Source organism: Varanus komodoensis, unplaced genomic scaffold (genome assembly GCF_004798865.1).
Source record: "Varanus komodoensis strain SLA01 unplaced genomic scaffold, ASM479886v1 scaffold1, whole genome shotgun sequence".
NCBI lineage: Eukaryota > Metazoa > Chordata > Lepidosauria > Squamata > Varanidae > Varanus > Varanus komodoensis.
The window spans coordinates 44,985,497-45,004,529 of NW_025335268.1; the positions used below are offsets into that span (position 1 = coordinate 44,985,497).

Consider the following 19,033-nt stretch of genomic DNA (forward strand, 5'->3'; position numbering starts at 1 on the left):
TTTTTTTTAACTATGAAAATCATCTCTTAACAAATAATCCAGCAACAGCTAAACATGAGTCAGGGTGAGTTAGTACTCATAGTGCTGGACTAGGACTGGGAAGACCCATGTTCACATCCTCACTCAGCCCTGGAGCTCACTCCCTGACTGATGGGTCAGTCAGAGGTCTGGGTTGTTGATTTCTGGATTACTGTTATGTGTAAATCCAGAACTGTAGGATGCACGGGGGTTGTTTTGCCAGACTACAGAGGTGAAGGGCAAGAGCAGTTAAAGAAAAGAAAACCCAGCCATTCTATATACCGTCTCTGCAGTGTTGTGGAAGCATTTTGGATACAGCAGGGAGGGAGCCGGTGAAAGAGTGGGAAAGAAAATGGCACAGAGGTTGAGAAAACAAACCGGTTTGTTCAATTATCTGCCAGATAAACCTTGGGTAGGAGCACAAACCAAGGGTTAGTATTATGTGTCAACCAGGCTAACTGTCTCAGAGTTTGACCTTGCTCAGAATGGTGGTGATCAGAATAAAAAAGGAAGACAATATATGGTTCCTTAAACTTCTTGGGAAACAGATGGGAGATGATTAATGTTGTTGCTTGCTCTTGTGGATGTCACTGCCCTGGAGTTCACAATGGGCAACGTAAATGACCAGATAGCAAGTTCATGAATAGTGCAAAAAAATCTCTATATGTCAACGTCTTCTAGAAAAGAATGTAGACTTTGGATGAGACACATTCTAGGATGCTTTTTTAAAAAATATGGGTGGATGAAGGTGGTAATCCAACATTTCTGCTGTGTTAATGGCATCTGTCCCATTGCCTTTTGGAGAGCATAGCAAGCTTCAGCCTTCTTCCTAGTCTCTGAGTTGCAGAGAGAGGCGAGTGGAATTCCCCTCTCCAGCCCAAGTTTGGAAAGAAGCCTCGGCCTTGTTTTGTTGATGCGCTTCCAAGGCCAGCTGTTACGGATATACTTGTGTATTTTCTGATGTCATTTTTCCCCAAGAGTATTGCAATAAAATGTGAAATCTCAACATTTCCTCCCTTTCTAACAGCAAAGGGTAGTTTTTCCTTATTAAGAACACTCCCTTCACTATCAGAGAAAGTAACTCCTATTGTGAAGCTTCAAGAGTCTACAAAATAGATTTCATCCATTATTTAATTTCATGAAAGGCAGAGAGTTCACTAAAAGGCAGTAAATCATTCTACTCCTTTCACAGTTGAGGCCACTATCCTTGCAGAAGTGTTGTTGCCCATTTGGTAGAAGGAAACGGTAAATGAAGTAAATCCAAATATATATTACAACTAACTCAGAAAGATTCCCCCATTTTCATCTACAAACAATGTAAATCTTTTAGTCTTTCCTAATGAACAGATGGTTAACCGGCAGGAGAGCATTATATATTCCTAATCTCTGTCTGATTCTGTTTTTCCCACCAAAGCTACATTATAAAAAATAAATAAATACTGTTCTAATTCGAGTCTCTCTTTCCAGGTGAATAAAGTTCTGAGAACCCACAATATCAAGCCTCACTGGATGTTTGCACTGGATAGCATAATTCGCAAAGCCGTGCAGACAGCTATTACTATTTTGGTTCCAGGTGAGATGCGTGTTGCTCATGTAAATGGCATACTTAACATGGAAATCACCATAGTTAACATGTTGCTGGGTGCCCTCGTGAGTACCTACATTACAACCCTATTAGAATTATAATGTCCAGAGCAGCTGTCCAGTTTTCTTTCCAGTGTCTTAAGTACTGGATCCAATGCAGCAGGAAGCTGTGGCCGATTGCTTCTCACCCCGTATACTGATAATCTACACTGCAGTTTTGCTTACATATGGACTGCAGCTCTAAATGTTGATAAATGCATATTGAGGGTTGGTTCACTTGTAAAAATCCATTAACTCTCTTTTTGGCACTTAACGTTAATTCCTGAAGCTGTTCCTAAATACAGGATGGAGATTCAGTTGTAAACTGCTTATATAGTATACAGAGAGGTTACAAGGCAAATAAGTCCATTCCTGTAGGCTCTAGTAGATACATTACAAAAGGAAAAAGAAAGGGAGAAGAATGCAAGAAAATTCAGCCATAAGTTAAAGAATTCGAAAGAATGAAATGTGGTAGAAATCCTTCCGTGTGGTCTGGATAGTTAAGTGCTTGAAAAATGCAACTTGGGTCAAATGCATGAAAAATGAAAAGCCCTGAAGCAAGGAGTAAAGATGAAAAGCATTTGCTGTATGAAAAATGCTCCAGCTTAGTGATTAGGAAAAAGCTTTAGAGATTATTTTTGAAAAATCCTGAAAGCTTTCCATTCCATGTGCAGCTGCAACAAGCATTTGCAAGACACAACGCTTTTATTGCCTGATGGATGTGGCATGAATGAATAGCTAGCCTGCAGACAACTCAAACTTTAGTATGCAATATGGAGGTTGCTTGAAATCTTTTGCAACTATTCACCTCTTTTCAAATGATAAAAAGCTCAAAGCTGCCAGTTCTAGTCTATATAAAGGGCACGACTACTTGCAGTTGGCATTCCAAGCCTTCTTGGAAAGCATGGCACAGAGCTGGCTTGGCAGGCTTATCTAGATTTTGGGAGACAAATACATAAGGAGGTAGCCACTGTGAAGGCAGAGCCTAGTAATCGTAGCTCTCTTCTGAAGGCTGGGACACTCTCAAAGGGCATCTTTGGTTCATCTTTAAGAGAAAGCTGTTGTGATTTTGTTATTTTAAACTAATTTCTGTTTGTATGTTTGTTCTAAAAAACTGTTATCTGCCAGATTGCCTCAGCTATTAGGAGGCACAAAAAAGACTAGACTAGACTAGACTAGACTAGATTAGATTAGAATAGAATAGACTGGACTGGACTGGACTGGACTGGACAGGACAGAATCAATAGTGTAGAATATGCACTGTGGAAAGACACTGGTAGAAGGAATTTCCCAAGAGATATGTTTGTTTGCTACATATGCACAATGAAGGGCTTTGTGGCACCTTACATTCTAAGGAATATATTATGGCCTAAGCTGAAGGTACGAGGTCATCTTATGGGGTGCTGGCTGCAGCTAAGTGGTAGGCATGCTCATCATGGAGAAGAACTGTAGGGATGCATTAGAATACTTTCTGGCATCCTGACGGCTCAACTTCATTCACCGTTCGGTTAGCATAAGGCACCTTCCTAGATGTGGTCATTAGCACCTTTGGTTTAAAATGACCTCAGATAACAGGGCTGGAGAAAACTGCTGCCAGTTGCAATAAATCTGGAAAGGCGGACCTGTAGCTCTACCCCTGCCATTGAACTTCAGCTGCTGTCGGCACCAGCAAGTATAACTGATTGATTGAGGATAATGGGAGCTGTATTCCAGCACTGTCTGCAGGGAGGGCACAGGCTCTCCATTCCTGCACTAGACTAGAAGAACCTCTGATTTGTTTAGGTTTAAGGACATACACTTCCACAGCTTCTTTGGGATGCCACAGTACTCTGATTGTCTGCTCAGCATCCTTCCTGCTGCAAGCTTCTGTCCGAGCAGGTAAGCACAGCTGTTCTGCCCATGCCTTCTTGGTGAGCAGAAAGTTCTGTTTCAGGTTTCTCTTGTGATGAGAGGTTTAATTTCCCAAAGTGTCACTCTTCAAGTTTATCTCTTGGGAGCAGCTTTGGGGTTGCAAACTGCAGAGCTCTCCACACTTTTCTCCAATTTCATGGCTCTATAACTCACAGCCAATCTTCTCTCCCACAGAACTGAGGACGCACTTCAGCTTAGCGTCAGAGAGCGATACGGCGGAGCAGGATGACATTGAAGGTGAAGAGGAACATGAAGGGCAGCCGCCAAACCCAAGAATTCAACTAGACAAGCACCCTTGCCTTGTGTTGGAGGAAGCTATCGCTACCTCGGGAGTCAGCACCCTCAGCTCTACAGTATCCCATGAATCCCAGGCTGCCCAGAGATCCCTCAATGTTCAACTGGGAAAGCTCAAGTTGGAAACAAACAGGTAAGCCTGGGGGAATCCACAGGTGATTCCTTCCACCATGGGCAAGCTAAGCAGGTCTGGGGCTGGCCTGAGCTTGGAGGGGAGACCACCTGGGGACTGCATGTCACTCCCTTGAGTTCCACAAAGGGAGGAAAGCAGGATCTTAAATAAATGTGCACATACCTAAAATGCACATATTTTAAAACATACACCACCTGCACACTACTTGACCACAAGAAGAATGCCACATACTTTTCAGGGTTGTGCCTGCAGAGCCTTAGAAAAATAAAATAAAATGCTACTGTTCAGCTGTACAGTGGGGAAGAAAGGCTGCATTCAGCCTCTGCTCCTCCTTGAGTGAAAGTTGCCAGGACTGCCAGGGCAACTGAAAAGAAAATAAAACCTGGCTGTTTGATTCAAGGTGCAACCGTTCTGTACCAGGTTGTCCGTACAGTTCTCCATCTGGTTAGGACATGTGTGCAGAATAGGGTATTCACTGGCTTCCAGGTGAATCCTGCATAAGGCTGAACTGAGGCAAGGGTCTAAAGTAGGAACCTTGAAATTCTTTTCACTTTGAGGACCGAATCCACTTTTTTGGAGATGCTCCTGTGGGCCACTTTCAGTGTGAGTGGAACTGAAGGCAAAAGGCAGGGCAGCCGAAGAGGTGGGGATGCAGGGAAGGGGATGTGGCATCTGGGGATTCCTGGAGGGCTGGGTTAGGGTATCCAGTGGGCCAGATTTGGCCCATCGGCCAGAGGTTAGGCACCCCTGGACCAACGCTTACTGGGTTTTTTAACTGCCTTAGTTAAATAAGCTGCCTTTTAGTTACTGCAATTCTTGACAATTAATTTTCCTCCTAGTATGAGCAGTCTTCTATCTGCTTCATGATTCCTTTCCAAGGAACAAACCCAAGATACTCTAAACACCTGGATAGCGCTGTAACCTATATTACACTGATTTCATAATTTCTAAAATATAACATAGAGGACTCTAAATAAGGATAAAAATGAACAAGCTGGTACAACAAATAACAGGGGACAGTGTGAAGTCTTTGTTCCTAGGTTCCAGATCCAAAACCCTTTTTGAGTAATTGCTTTTAAAGTTGATTTTTGGTGTAATTTAGGCAGGAAAACTCCATTCCACAGCCAACATGGGGAACTCTGGAAGCTGAAGGATGTTTTTCTGTCTAAACATGCATAGGATTGTGGCATTACTCTCATAAACATTCATGGAACCGGATAGGCTTAAATTCTAGAAATTCTGTTTATCTCAAATGGATAAAAGTTAATGGGTTGTAACCAGTGTTAGTCCTATTTAGAGAAGATCCATTGAAATGACCTTGACTAATGAACATATTATTTACTTCTTTACTGATTCAGCAAAGGTTAATCTGCCTTCTGCATTACATATATTTAATGGTAAAAGATGTGTGTGTGTGTATAGAATATATATACACACACACATATATATACATATACACACACGTGCACTCAGACATACAGATATAGAGAGTGATGTGTGTGTGTGTGTTCGTGTGTTCTTTCTATATTTAGAGACCTGTATCTCCCTTGTTCAGTAATGTAGACATAATGCAAAAACTGATCTCTTGGCCATGGTGAATATTTCATGCTGAAATATTCAGTGTGGCTAGAAAAGAGGTTGGAGCACAGCAGCACCTTGCAATAATTTCTGGGAGCCCAGTGGGGCAAGAGGAAAGATAAAATCTAGGAGGTCTGACCCTGCCTCGGAACCACCGCTCCCTCTGATAGGCCAGTAACAAAGGGAGGCAAGTAACACATTTATTTATTTATTTATTAAAACATTTTTATGCCGCCCCATTCGCCAAAGCCTCGGGGCGGCTTACAACAATAAATTAAAAATAATTATAATATTAAATTACAAAAAAATATAAACATTAAATTAAAAATACAAAAATACAATATAAAATAAGCCGCCCTGGCCAGATAAAATCCAGTAATATTAACAGTTAAAATGCCGCTTAAATAAAAAGGTCTTCTCCTGGCACCGAAAAGCAAATAACAATGGCGCCAGGCGGACCTCTCTGGGGAGCGCGTTCCATAACTTAGGCGCCACCGCAGAGAAAGCCCTCCTCCAAGTACCCACCCTCCTAATTTCTTTCACGGAGGGTTCCCGGAGAAGGGCATCTCCCGCTGATCTCAAGGGGCGGCCGGGCATATATGGATGTAAGCGCTCCTTCAGGTAACCAGGACCCAAGCCATTTAGGGCTTTATAGGTCATCACCAACACCTTGAATTGGGCCCAGACTTCAATGGGAAGCCAGTGAAGCTGACGGAGAACTGGAGTCATGTGACCATAACGCCCAGTCCCCGTCAGCAGCCTGGCAGCTCTATTTTGAACCAATTGAAGTATCCGGACCGTCTTCAAGGGTAGCCCCACGTAGAGCGCGTTACAGAAGTCAAGACGGGAAGTCACCAGCGCATGTGTCACTGTCGCGAGGCAGTCGTACTCCAGGTAGGGGCGCAGCTGATGAATCAGCCGAAGCTGGAGGAAAGCGCTCCTCGCCGCTGCTGTCACCTGAGCTTCCAGTGAAAGCTCCGGGTCGAGGAGCACTCCCAAGCTGCGGACCTTGTCCCTAAGACGGAGTGCAACCCCATTCAGGACAAGGTTCAATTCACCCTCTCCGAAGCCCGATCCGCCAACCAACAGGACCTCCGTCTTGTCTGGATTGAGCTTCAGTTTATTGGCCCTCATCCAGCCCATTGCCTCGGCCAGGCACCGGTTCAGCACAGCCACTGCCTCACCTGGATTGGTGGAAAACGAGAGGTAGAGCTGGGTATCATCAGCGTACTGATGGTTCCGCAGCCCACACCTCCTGGCCTTCTACTCACTCCTGCAATGCAAGGAGAGACTTTGGGGAAGGACCTGAATGCAGAGCAACATGCAGAGATGTGGTGCTTTGCCTTCTTTCTTGGCCTGTGCACTTCCACCCAAGTCACAATGCCAGAAGCAAAGCTGGATGCATCTGCTGCTTGCATTGCATAATAGCAAACAAGCAGTGAAGACTCTTTTCCTCACTGGGCAGGGAGAGGAGAAAGGGGGAGGGCAGCAAGATGGAGAAGGAAGAGAGGAGAGCCTGCTGGCAATCAGCTAATGGGCACTTACACGACTTTCCCCCAGTTTGCAGCGGGTACATGCTCCGTCAGTCAGAATGATTTGCAGCTGTTTAAAAACTCCACCCCGTCATTTCTTCCTATCCTTTCCTGTCATTTGCACCATCTAGTTATCTATTTCATTCCAAATGGCTGACTTTAGGATTCCTCAGTCTAGATGAAGGGATGCAAAGTACTGAAAATAAGGACCTTGTCTGTTGTGGTCCTTGTCTTTTGGAATTGGAATTCATCTCAGGCCAACGTTATATGTTAGATAATGCCCTTAAAGGGTTTGGTTTGCACAAGCTGTATAGTTGGTGTTTAGTAATAACTGCATGTACATTGAAGAGAGTTCTGCGCATACTTGACCTATCTTTAATCAGTGTATTTTCATCAGAATTTTATTGTGCTCCTCTTGAATTTTTTATGCAGGAGAGAAATTACTTTGCTAAATAATAGGTAGAATAATGTTGATGAAGTTTCAGTAATAAGCATAGTAGATGTCTCTAGTGTTTGCAGTACACCTAATTACTCCTTGAGGGATTGTATAAGTTCGTATTGCTGAAAGTATGCAAAAATTTGACATTGCTTTTTGGAACTGCTAAAACATTATTCAGGGTTCTACTCACTCATGTTAGCAGATCCTTGACAAACACACAGTAACAATTTACACTCTGCTTTTTATCTTATCTTCTTTAACAGACTGCTAGAAGAGCTGGTGCAGAAGGAGAGAGAATTACAAGCCCTGTTGCATCATGCTATAGAAGAAAAAGAACAGGAGATCAAAAACCTGAAGCTTAGGACTCAACCAATAGGTGCTCCACTAGAATTTTAAAAGTGGTTGCTCTTAAACAGTTTTGAAAAGAACGTGGACGCAGTCAAAGCTTGCCCATGTTCCCTGGACTTTCTTTTCTTATTTGATTACTTTTTTTTCATTGTTAAAGCCCCTTTATTACATTTTCTGGATAAATAGGCCTTTGAAACAAGCCATACAATATCCCCTTAGCCTAGCTATTACTTAATATACTGTATAGCTTCAGTAAAGCAAGAATTGTACCAGTGGAAACTTGATTTACAACAAGGGATGCAGTTAGTATGGAGTAACTACTTTTATTTTTCTTAGGCACAGAAAACATTTAATTATATTACCTATTAGGAAAAGGCCTAATCATTCATCATTCACATCACACTTTTTTTCTAAAGAACCCTCCCCCCCCCCCCACACACACACCTTGTGGTAAAATTTGACCTGGATAAGAAAAGAGCCTGTAGACTGGAGTGTTCCTCCATGGAACACCGAACAAGACACACCTGCAATGGCTCTTCCCCGCTGCAGGTCCCTGGAAGCAAACCAGGCGATTCCTGCTGGCCACTGATGGAAACCATGCTGGACTAGATAGACTTTGGCCTGAGAATCAGTGTAGTGAGTCAGCTAGTGTGCCGGAGATCCCCGCTCGGTCCCCAGTCTGCACTCAGCCATCAAATGCTGAGAGCGACTTTGGACCAGTCACTGACTCTCAGTCTAAGCCAGCTGGTTGTTGTTAAGATAAAATGGAGAGCAGGGGCAGATTTTGTAAACCACCTTGGCTTCCTTGCCTTGTGGCAAAAAGGCAAGCTATAAATTTAATTAAATAATTCTTATACCAACCATTCTTACATTGTTATATGAGATAAGTTCAACAGCAAACCTGAGCAAGTCCAGCTGAATGCTTTTTGCGCCTCAGCAATCGCTGAGAGCCAGGGTGGTGTAGTGGCTAATGGCATGGGACTGGGACTCAGTGCGGGTTCTGGTCCCCACTTGGCCATGAAGCCAACTGGGTGACTTTTGGATGGTTACAGATCTACCTACCTCACAGGGTTGTTGTGGGTATAAAATTGAGAGCAGTGTGAGGAGAATGAGATAAGCTGCTTGAGTTCTTTCAAAAAGAAAAAAGGCGAGATAAAAATCTAATAAATCTCTTCTCTATAGTTCACAAAGCTCCTTCTTAAGCCCTTCATGCATGCAAACTAGGATACATTTGAAGTGCTCTAGTAAACATGATTTTCTGTCAAACACCTGTTGGTGGCTTTTTGTTGAGTCCATATTTTCACTTGTATTTTTTATAATAATTCATTTTGTTCAATAGTGTTTTCTAGCTAGCTGTACTCTATGCATAGAAGGCATATATTTCTTCTAAACAGACTCCTCTGAACCTCTCAGCCGAACTGATCAAAGCTGAGACTGCTTGCAGAAGGCACAGCCCTTCCCCAACTATTTCTTCATATTGACTGCAAATCATACTGAGAAGAGATCCAGTTCTGAAGCTCATAATCCTCATGTATTATGCCATGCTTACATTACTCATTTCAGGAAGCATGGAATTAAATTCCACTTGTAAGAGCTTGGACAGATGTAGTTTGAGTGAAGGCTAGAAAGCATGGCTCTGTGCAAAAGATAGAAATATACTAACTGATTTGTTTCAAAAATTGTTCTAGAGATTCCTGGCATGTCTGTGTCTCGCCTTAGCAGTGCTGATGGAACTGTTAAAGATCCAGATCTTACCAACTGGCTAAGAGTTCATGGTGCTGATGAAGAAACCATAAACAGGGTAGGAAAGTTATTTTATTAGGTATGTTCTGTTGGCGATTTTGCCAAGGTTCAGTGCCCAGCAGCTAAAACTTTTAACTCTTACTTTACCTGTGCTTCTGAAGGAATAAAGTAGCATGAAGAAAATGTGATGAGTACAGAAAGTATGAAAAGGGTTACCCTTTGTGTTCATCCTTCTAGCTTTAGAATCAATGCAGTGCATTGAAATGTATTATGGATATGAACACATGGACCTAATAGCCAGGCTGGGTCATACTAGGAATCCATCTAGTTCGACACTGCAATCACACAGTAGCCAGCCAGTTGCTTACAGGTAACCCACATGGGTGCCTAAGTGCTTGTTTCCCAGAAACCGGTATACAGAAACATGCTGCCTCTGGTACCTGGCCAGGTCACTGAGCTTGGCAGCCAAATCTACTGAACAGCCTTCTAATAAGGGATGCGAAGAATTGAACCCATGACATTCTGTATTATCGGCCTTCTTTTGTAGTTAAGCGTGAAAAACTTCTGCAAAGTAAATTGGAGTTGAGGAACTTTCTCAAAAAATAACTTTTCTCACTATTGTTTCAAATTATGTTTTTACTGTATTGATATTTTGCCTTTTCTTCAAGGAGCCCAAAGTACTGTACATGATCCTATTCCTCTGTTTTATCCTCAAAACAACCTTGTGGAGTAGGTTAGGCTGAGAGTTGGTTCCTGGTCCAAAGTCACCCAATGAGCCTCATGGCTGAGCAGGGACTAGGATCCAGCCCTCCTCACTCTAATCACTGCACCACACAGGCAGATTATGTACCATTTACTCAAGTAGCATAATTTTCTGCAACTTTATTGCATTCTACGAGGCACCTACACTTTAAGAACATAAGACGAGCCATGCTGACCTAGACCAGATGCCTAATTCTGCAGATGTCAGTGAGCCCACAACCCTGGCATGAGTGCAAGCAAATGATCAAAATGGATTAGAGGGCAATCCTGTGCAGCATCCAAGGGGACATAGGATATTTTGGATCTTAGCTGTAAGGTTAGGCATAGAACTGGAGTTCCAGCCCCCCTTGCCCTCCTTTTTCAACCATGCTGGCTGTCCTCAAAGGTTGCAAAAACAACCCTGAAGTGGAGCGAAAGGAATTGTTTTGTGGGAGAAGAAAACTGGAGAGAGAAGGATACAAGCTGTCCTGATGCTGGTCTAGCTTCCTTCCCGCCTTCCTTGCAATGTGGTTCAGCCAGACAGGCAAAAAAAGCATGGCTAGCTTTGCAGGGCAGGAGAATGGAGAGTTGACAATTGCCTTTCCTGCTGCCCCTGCCCTGCAGAGGATGACTGTCAGCTCACGGCTTATGGCCACCCTTATGGCTTGGATTTTTAAAATGGGTTCTGGTCCACATTTTGGACATCTAGACCAGCTTTTTCCAACCAGATGTCCTCCAAATCTGTTGGACAACACATCCTAAGGGTACCAGGCTGGGTAATCCAGGGTGTGAAATATTACTAATAAATGAATGACGAGTTTATCCCTTGACCTGAAGTATTTCTGCTGGCTGCTTTGCCTTAGTCATGTGGGAGTAAAATATTTTTGAAAGACTCCAGAAGACGCTGGTTCTTTTACCTTGCCTGGGCAGAAATGCAGAATCAAGTGAGACTGGAGAACATCCAAAATGATTCAGTGGAATAACAAGGTAGAGTCTCAGGAAGCTGAACAAAATTATGTGTTCTGTTCCAAAACACAGTCACGTTTTTGTTTTCAGCATCCAGAGACTGCCTCTTTATTTCATTGCAGATATCCTTAATTCCCTTCCAAAGATACACACAAGACTCTGACATTAGATGATTTCAGTGAATTTTAATGAGAGGTCAAAAAGCCAAATGTATAATTAAATAGTGCAAAAAGATAATGAAACAGCAAAATGCAACAGCAAAAAAAGGGGGGGACTAACAACAATGGGAACAGAATAGAATGAAAATACACGAAAGAATAAATGAGATGGCAAAAGGTAAAAATGAGAGAAAATAAGAGGGAGCAAGTCTGTGGCTCAGTGGTAGAGCACTTGCTTTGAAAGTGGAAGGTCCCAGGTTTGATGCCCAGCATCTCCAGGTAGGGCTAAAAAAAACCTCCTGCCTGAAATCCTAGAAAGCCACTGTCACTCACTGGGCTGGTTCACACAATCGCAAGTATAGTTACTAAGCCATGGTTGCAAATTAACCATGCGGTCCATGCTAGTCATATGCCCACTTGAGTCACTTGCTCAACTTCCCCAGCTCAACTTACTGGCTGCTGCTTCATGTGTATGAAACCACCACAGGAGCCTACAGTGGCCCGTGGCAGAGTAAGCCAGGCCACCGTGGCTTGTTCACCATGCTGGCCATCGTAGAATGCCATTGGTTGTCAGGACTGGGTTAGATGGACCTGTGGTCTGGCACGACACGAGGCAACTTTTTATGTCCCCAATAATCGTATAAATATTCCATTAAGAAGTAACATTCATTATGATAAAACGAAACAGAGAATACAAATTTGGGCCCGGCTTAAATAATAGGACTATAGTAACTTCAAAGAGGTACTAGATACCTTTATGGTCATTTTGTATACAGGGCAGATTGTACAGAATTTTGTTAAATCGTATGTTAGTGGCTTGGGGGCCCTGGAGTCTTTTCTGATGAGGGATAAACAGCCTTGTGTCTGCTTCCACCAAATGAGGTTTGCTAGGTACACAGGACAGAGAAAGCCTTTTCAGAGATGGTGGCATGAGTATGGAGTGACCTCCTCAGAGGTCTGCATTTGGCACCCATGTTGTGATCTTTTAGCACCTAATGAAGACCTTTTTTGAGTTTTTGAAGCTTTTCAGTTTTGAAAGCTTTTAAACAATCTACCGACAGTCCATGGAATCTGCTGTTACTGACTTCATGCTGTAGCAGATTGCAAGATTTTGCTTTTATATTTAATAGTTTTTAACTCCTCTTATAAGATTCCCAGAGAGCTTTTGTTACTGAGCAGCATCTAAGCAATACTTTTTCTCTTACACACACACATTCTGCACAGCTAAGAATCAGAAGTAAAATAGTACAATGCAGGTACAAAATACTTGTCTCCAAAAGGCAACCATTGCTTGTATTTTTTCTTCTTTCAAGCTAAAAAAGACCATATGAATGGCGGTCGCTCTAGGTGGCAGTCTCCAGAGAATGATTTGTTTTGTTTTCATAGAGGAGACCAGGCTCCATGACAGTCACATCCTGATATTCACTTCCACAATCATTTGCTCAAGGGAAAAATATATCAAATGGACAAACAAAACATTACAGAGTGCTTCTCTAATAAAAGGTTTCATAGCACCATTCAAGGCATGTCCTGTAGCTTCTTGGATTTTGATATCTAGTTGAAATGCCATCCTTATTTGAAGGGAAAAAATGTATTTTTTAACCGCAATTCAATAAAAAGAGTTAAGAACACTTACTTATAGATTTCAGTTTTCTTTAACTATGCCTAACTTTGATATGGATTGTAGCAGATGATGCTTCCCTGTAACAGTGGACTGTGTGAATTCACCCTGCACAGTCTGAATACTGAACTTTTAGAAAAATACCCAGATACATTTGTATTCAGTGGGGGTTGTACAACAGCATAATGTTCATCCTAGTCTTCTTCTTGTTTTAGTTTTTGGCAGAAGACTACACACTAATGGATGTCCTCAACTATGTTACTAGAGATGATCTAAAATGCCTTAGACTCAGGTAACTACTTTTTAAAGATAACTCCTGGTGTTCATATTTTCAGTTGTTATTGACATGCAGCAATTATGACAACTTTTATTTACAAGGTTCTGAGACTGATATTTAAATAGGTATATTTTCTATATATATAAAACATGCACATTTATACAACTAATGCTTTGTACTTAAATAGAAGATGTAAATACAAGCCCATGTTGCACTCCTCATCTTACGTGAGATGGTTTTATCATCTAAAACTGGTTAATTCTAGATGGTTTTATTATGTAACATTATAAAAGTCAATTAGACAAGCTTGATCTACATGTTGGTTAGTTGGTTGAAGAAGGCTGTGCCCAGCTTTGCACGATTCCTACTCAAACAATGGATCTGTCCAATCCTTTACTTCCCCAATGCTGGCCTGCACACACACCATGGCGGAAGAGGCTGGAAGCCAAAGAAAGGAAGGGGAATCTGCTCTGCTAGCAGATGGACACTGCTGCATTCCAACTAGTCGAAGGGCCTTTCTACCCAAGGCATTTACCATGCATTCATCATTCTCTGCTCATTATTGTTTGTGAGTTCTTTAGATGACATTGTGACCCTCCAGTTTCCCTTCTGTGTCTAGTCAGCACTTTCAGTGATTTTTTTTCCCTGTTAGACAAGGAAAATGCAGCATTTAATTGTGAAAGCTGAAGGAAGTGCCATTTCCTTTTGTGTCTAATTCCACTATACCAGAGCATCACCTAAAAGTTATGCAACAGAAAAGCAGGAGAGGAAGTACTCCTTCTGTAGTGCTTAGAGCTCAGTTTTGCAGTGAAACAAAAAGTAGATAGTGCCATTTAACAGTAGGAAAAAAAACCAGCTTCTCTAGAAAAGCTCAAGGTAGAATAATTTACATCAGTATTAAGTGGAACAAATTCCAGAGATTCGGGTGAAGAACTGTTGAAAAGTTAGGAGAAAATATATTGCAAATGCCAAACAGAAAACTGAGTAGCATAAAATCTTTGGTATTCTTGAGGCTCATGTTGTTGTTTTTATGGAGGTACACCTACTGTATTATCTTTAGTAAATCATGAATATCCATATTTCAGCATCAGTGCAGCCTGCATAATGCCTATTTCTGCTAAGGTGTTGCCTAACAATAGCAGTGAACAACGAAGTACCTGACTTAAATTCTCTTCTTGTTCACTGTCCCTGACCAAAATCAGAGTAACTCGTACTGTAGTTCTCATAGTTCCCACATCTTTAATTTGAATGTGCTAATTCTGTTGGTATAACTGCGTGTTCACATCTGAACCTACTGAATGGCCCAATGGTATCAGAGGCTGCAGCATTACTGAATTGTGGACTTGATCTGTCCCATATATGAAAGGCCACCAGGAACCCAGTGATGGCACAGGATAAAATGTTAATTATCCCTTACAAAGATCTCTGTTGGGATTTTGTAGTTATACAGGAATTAGTATGAGCTAAAATAAATGTTCCATGGGTTATGAGATCTACTCTCAATGAACTTGGCAATCTGTTGATTTTTTGGACTATAGCTCCCATCAGCCCCAGACAGCCTGGCCAAGTAGGGATGGTGGGTGTTGTAGTCCAGACCACCTGGAGGGCACCCAGTTGGGCAAGGTTGGATTATCTGAATGAAGATGTTTTAACAGTGGGAAGAATTTTGTGAGTAAAGTCTGCTGTGATTTTCTTTACAGAGGTGGAATTTTATGTACCCTATGGAAAGCCATCACTGACTTTCGAGAGAAGCACACCTGATCCTTGACTAAAGGAATTCCTCTATCTCCACAGAAAAAGAGAACTTCTCTGCAACATAATGCAGGATTTCTGTCAAAGAGATATTGTTGCACTTTAAACCAGTATTTGTTTACCATTGTTAAGAACGTCGCAGCTTTCTGGCTGCACCTACTCCTAATGTCCCTGAGAAATCTGTCTACAACATTAAATATTATTGTAGTTTAGATGTTTTTATACATGCACACACACACACAATCTTCTTTTTTAAAGTGCTGGAACATCTAAGATATTTAACAAAACCCCATGTTGATATTACACGGACTCATTGTAAAATTTCATGTGATTCTACATCAGTGAAACAAAACCAAAATGTGAAATATTAACTGTTTGGGTGAGTATGTGTCACACACAGAGCCTGTGATGGGGCAGGGGCATTTCTGGGAGCTAGCCTCTTCACCTGTGTGTGGACTTTACAGTTCATCTCAGAGTAGCTTGAGATGCAATCCAGAACTTTCTTGTGGATGGCTGTGCGGGAAGTTGAGTGGAAGGGCAGGTTCACTGTGGGGCAGGCAAGGACCTGTGGATGTTTCCATCCAAATCCGGAAGACCTTTGTGTGTTTTCATGCTGAGAGGAGGAATTCATTACCAAACATATGATGTAGAGCTTATCTGGCAGTACCTCCTAATAGTCTGCTGAACGTCACAGCTGGTACTTACAGTCATCTCTGTTCATACTGTTTTGTTTGTTTGTTTTAGTAACTTAAATCCTGGTCTACTGTACATTTGGGTTTGTCGTTTTGTTTGTTTGTTTTTTTTAGTGTTGTTTATGTACTACTGAACTGTACCAGTTACATATGCCTGAACTAAATAGAGTACTGTTAGCTTGTTCTAAAGCTATCCATTGTGATATACATTTATGAAATAAAGAAGAATGATAATTACATTCGCAGATGATGCTAAGCTGCGTGGAATAGCTAACACCCTGGAAGACAAAAAGAAGATCCAAGGGGAGTTAGACAAGCTTGAACGCTGGAAGGAAAACAACAGAATGGAATTCAACAGGGACAAATGTCAAGTTCTCCACCTAGGCAAAAAGAAAAAAAAATCAGCTGCATTGATATAAGATGGGGAATACTTGGTTCAACAGTAATGACAGTGAAAAGGACTTTGAACTTGTTGTAGACAACAAGCTAAATGCAACAGCAGTGCAATGCAGATGCCAAAAGGGCAAACACTGTTTTGTGATGCATAAATAGGAATGTCACATCCAGAAAAAGAGAAGTACTCATTCTCCTCTGCTCCACGTTAGTCAGACTTTACATAAAGCATTCCGTTTGGGGCATCCAGTTCTCAAAAGGATGCTGATAATCTGGAGAGCGCTCAAAGGAGGGCAATCAAGATGTTACAGAGCCTGGGAAATAAGGCTTATGATGAGAAGCAAAAAAAAAAAAAAACCAAACTGGGCTTATTCAGCCTTGAGAAAAGAAGACTATGAGGTGACATGATAGCACTCTACAGGTACCTCAAAGGCTGTCACAAGAAGGAAAATAGCTATTCTCATTCATCCTGGATTGTAGGATATGGAATAATGAACTTAAAGTACAGTACACCAGGTGCAGACTAATCACAAGGAAGAATTTCCAAGCTGTAAGGGCAGTAGGACAGTGGAACCAGCAGCCAAGAGAGGTTGAGGGCTTTTTCACCGTATGGACATTCAAGAAGAAGCTAGGCAGTTATCTGAGTGGGATGGTGTAACTGGCATCCTGCACCTGCAGTGGGGTGGACCCAGTGGCCTTCTTGGCCCCTTCTACCAATCTATGATTCTATGAATGCACAATTTATTGACATAAAGGTTTTGAAATTATAATTGAAAGTTTTTGACTTAGGAAAAACAGGAGGAAGAACTAAAGGGCCTTGCATTGAAAATACAGGTTAAAAACATGGATATAATCAGGACTAGACCACTGTTTTAATGTCAAGGGTCATATTCCCTTGTGGATGATCTAGCAGGAACTGTTAAGTCAGCAGTGGGTTGAGCAAAAGTTTGCAGTGGGTATGGCCATGACTAAAGGAGGTCACCATACTCTTCCTCCACCCTCTTTTTTATTCTCTGGCCAAATTCTGGGGGAGAGATGACCCATAATCAACAGTTTAGTATAGGTTGAATGTGGGCTCTTGCTGAATAACGGCTTGTCATAGAGATATGGAGTATCATGTTTACTGAATCCAGGTCTGCTAACAAGCCATGGCTTGTCAACCACAACCCATGAAGAGAACCTATGGTTGCTGGATTGTGAACTGTTGGCTGTTCACCATCTTCTGTTATCTTAGATGGGCTCAGACAACATGATACCTTGTGTTTCAACAGCCTACATTCAAACCTGTCCCCCAGCCTAGACTTTAGATTTAAAACAGGGAAGTGCAGCCTAACCCAAGGGCCAAATCCAGTCCACCTGGGGTTTCAAACCAGCATTTTGGAATTCTCTGGTCACAAACCCTTTCCCCCAGCCATCATTCATAAGCTATTTTCTCAGTTTTGGCACCATATGTATGTATGTATAGCATTTATATGTCCCCTCTAAGCAGATTCTCTTGTGATGAACAATAAAAAATAAAATGTAAAAGCAAATAAACACAGTATTAAAACAGAAGATAAACATAAACAGTGACTGTTCAGCCAGAAAATCCTTCTTGAAATAAAGATACTTTCAGGATGCACTTTAAAAACCCAGTGTTGGTGCCTGCCTGACTTCCTGAGGCTAGAAGCTCCAGAGAAATGGGGCCACCACACTGAAGACCGGGCTGACTTTGAGGACCCAGGGGGAGAATGTCCTGTAATTCCCTCAGTAACTTAAGGCAGGTTAGCAAGGAAGAAGGCATTCTTTCCATTTTCTTGGCCCCAAGTTGTTTGGAGCTTTATAAGCATTAACACATTAAATATGTCCTGGTAGCAAATAGGCAGCGAGTACAGATTCCTCAGTAAGAGAATTGCATGCTGGAAAGATGCAGCTCCTGAGAAGAAAAGGTGCTACATTCTGCAAGAAGCTCCAGCTTCTGAACTAGACTTAAAGGCAGCCCCACCTATAGTGCATTGCAATACTCCAGTTTTAAGCTTATCAGCACCTGTGTTACTGTGGCCAAGCTATACCTGCCCAGGAGTGGGTGTAGCAATGCTAAAAATCATTCCAACCTGCCAGAATCACCTGGGACTCTGGCAATAGTAGGGGATCTCAGAGCACTGCCAAACTGTGAACCTGATCTTGGAAGGAAGTGCAACACCATATAGTGCTGTTCGTTACTGAACTTTGATCGCTTGTGGGTGCACAGTTCAGCTTTGTTGACTCACAGTTTTGCGGCTTTCAAACTTTAGCCTGCGAGTTTATATTTTGATCTGCAGTCACTAATCCAGAGCCTTTGTTTTTGGTGCAAGCTTATTTTCTCATGTGAAGCAATCACTCCAGCCCTCTCCTTGATGCTCTTATATAATTGGAAAGAGAAGCTGCAGGATTCCACAGGGACTAAAGATGCAAACACGAGGTGCCAAAAGGTGTGATCATGCCAACAAAGCAAGAGTCAAAGGAAGCAATGTGCAGAAGTAATTGGATGAGAAATTGTTTTGATTCACCCCCTTTTCCTTTTTCGTAGCCTTCAGTGATGCAGCTACCTTGAATCAAAGTCCATGGCCCTGTAGGCAGTCCACTCCCTCAGTGTCCATCCAGAGAAAGGCAGGTAATGAGGGAAGCAGAAATAAACTCAGCATCATTCTTCTAGACCTGATGGTGCCCCGATTTCATTGCAGAAACAGTTTCACCAGAGAGCTGGGCAATGTGTGGCCCTCCAAACATTTTAGCCTACAACTCCTATGATTTCAGATGATCGGTTCTGCTACCTAGGACTCTTGGAAGCTCTAG

General features: G+C 42.1%; 1 protein-coding gene across 2 annotated transcripts in view; it reads left to right on the forward strand.

Annotated features, from left to right (window-relative positions):
* Window positions 1–16,063, forward strand: part of MAP3K5 (mitogen-activated protein kinase kinase kinase 5) — a 117,858-nt gene extending 101,795 nt beyond the window's left edge. Inside the window, exons 25-30 of one of the 2 annotated variants that reach the window (XM_044423844.1) lie at window positions 1,486–1,591; window positions 3,727–3,979; window positions 7,792–7,904; window positions 9,565–9,677; window positions 13,321–13,397; window positions 15,083–16,063. In XM_044423844.1, the coding sequence (XP_044279779.1) occupies window positions 1,486–1,591; window positions 3,727–3,979; window positions 7,792–7,904; window positions 9,565–9,677; window positions 13,321–13,397; window positions 15,083–15,143 (723 nt within the window). In that variant the 3' untranslated portion in view covers window positions 15,144–16,063. The remainder of the gene's footprint in view (window positions 1–1,485; window positions 1,592–3,726; window positions 3,980–7,791; window positions 7,905–9,564; window positions 9,678–13,320; window positions 13,398–15,082) is intronic. The other variant, XM_044423855.1, reaches the window with a different exon arrangement.
* The last annotated feature ends 2,970 nt before the right edge of the window (window positions 16,064–19,033 follow it).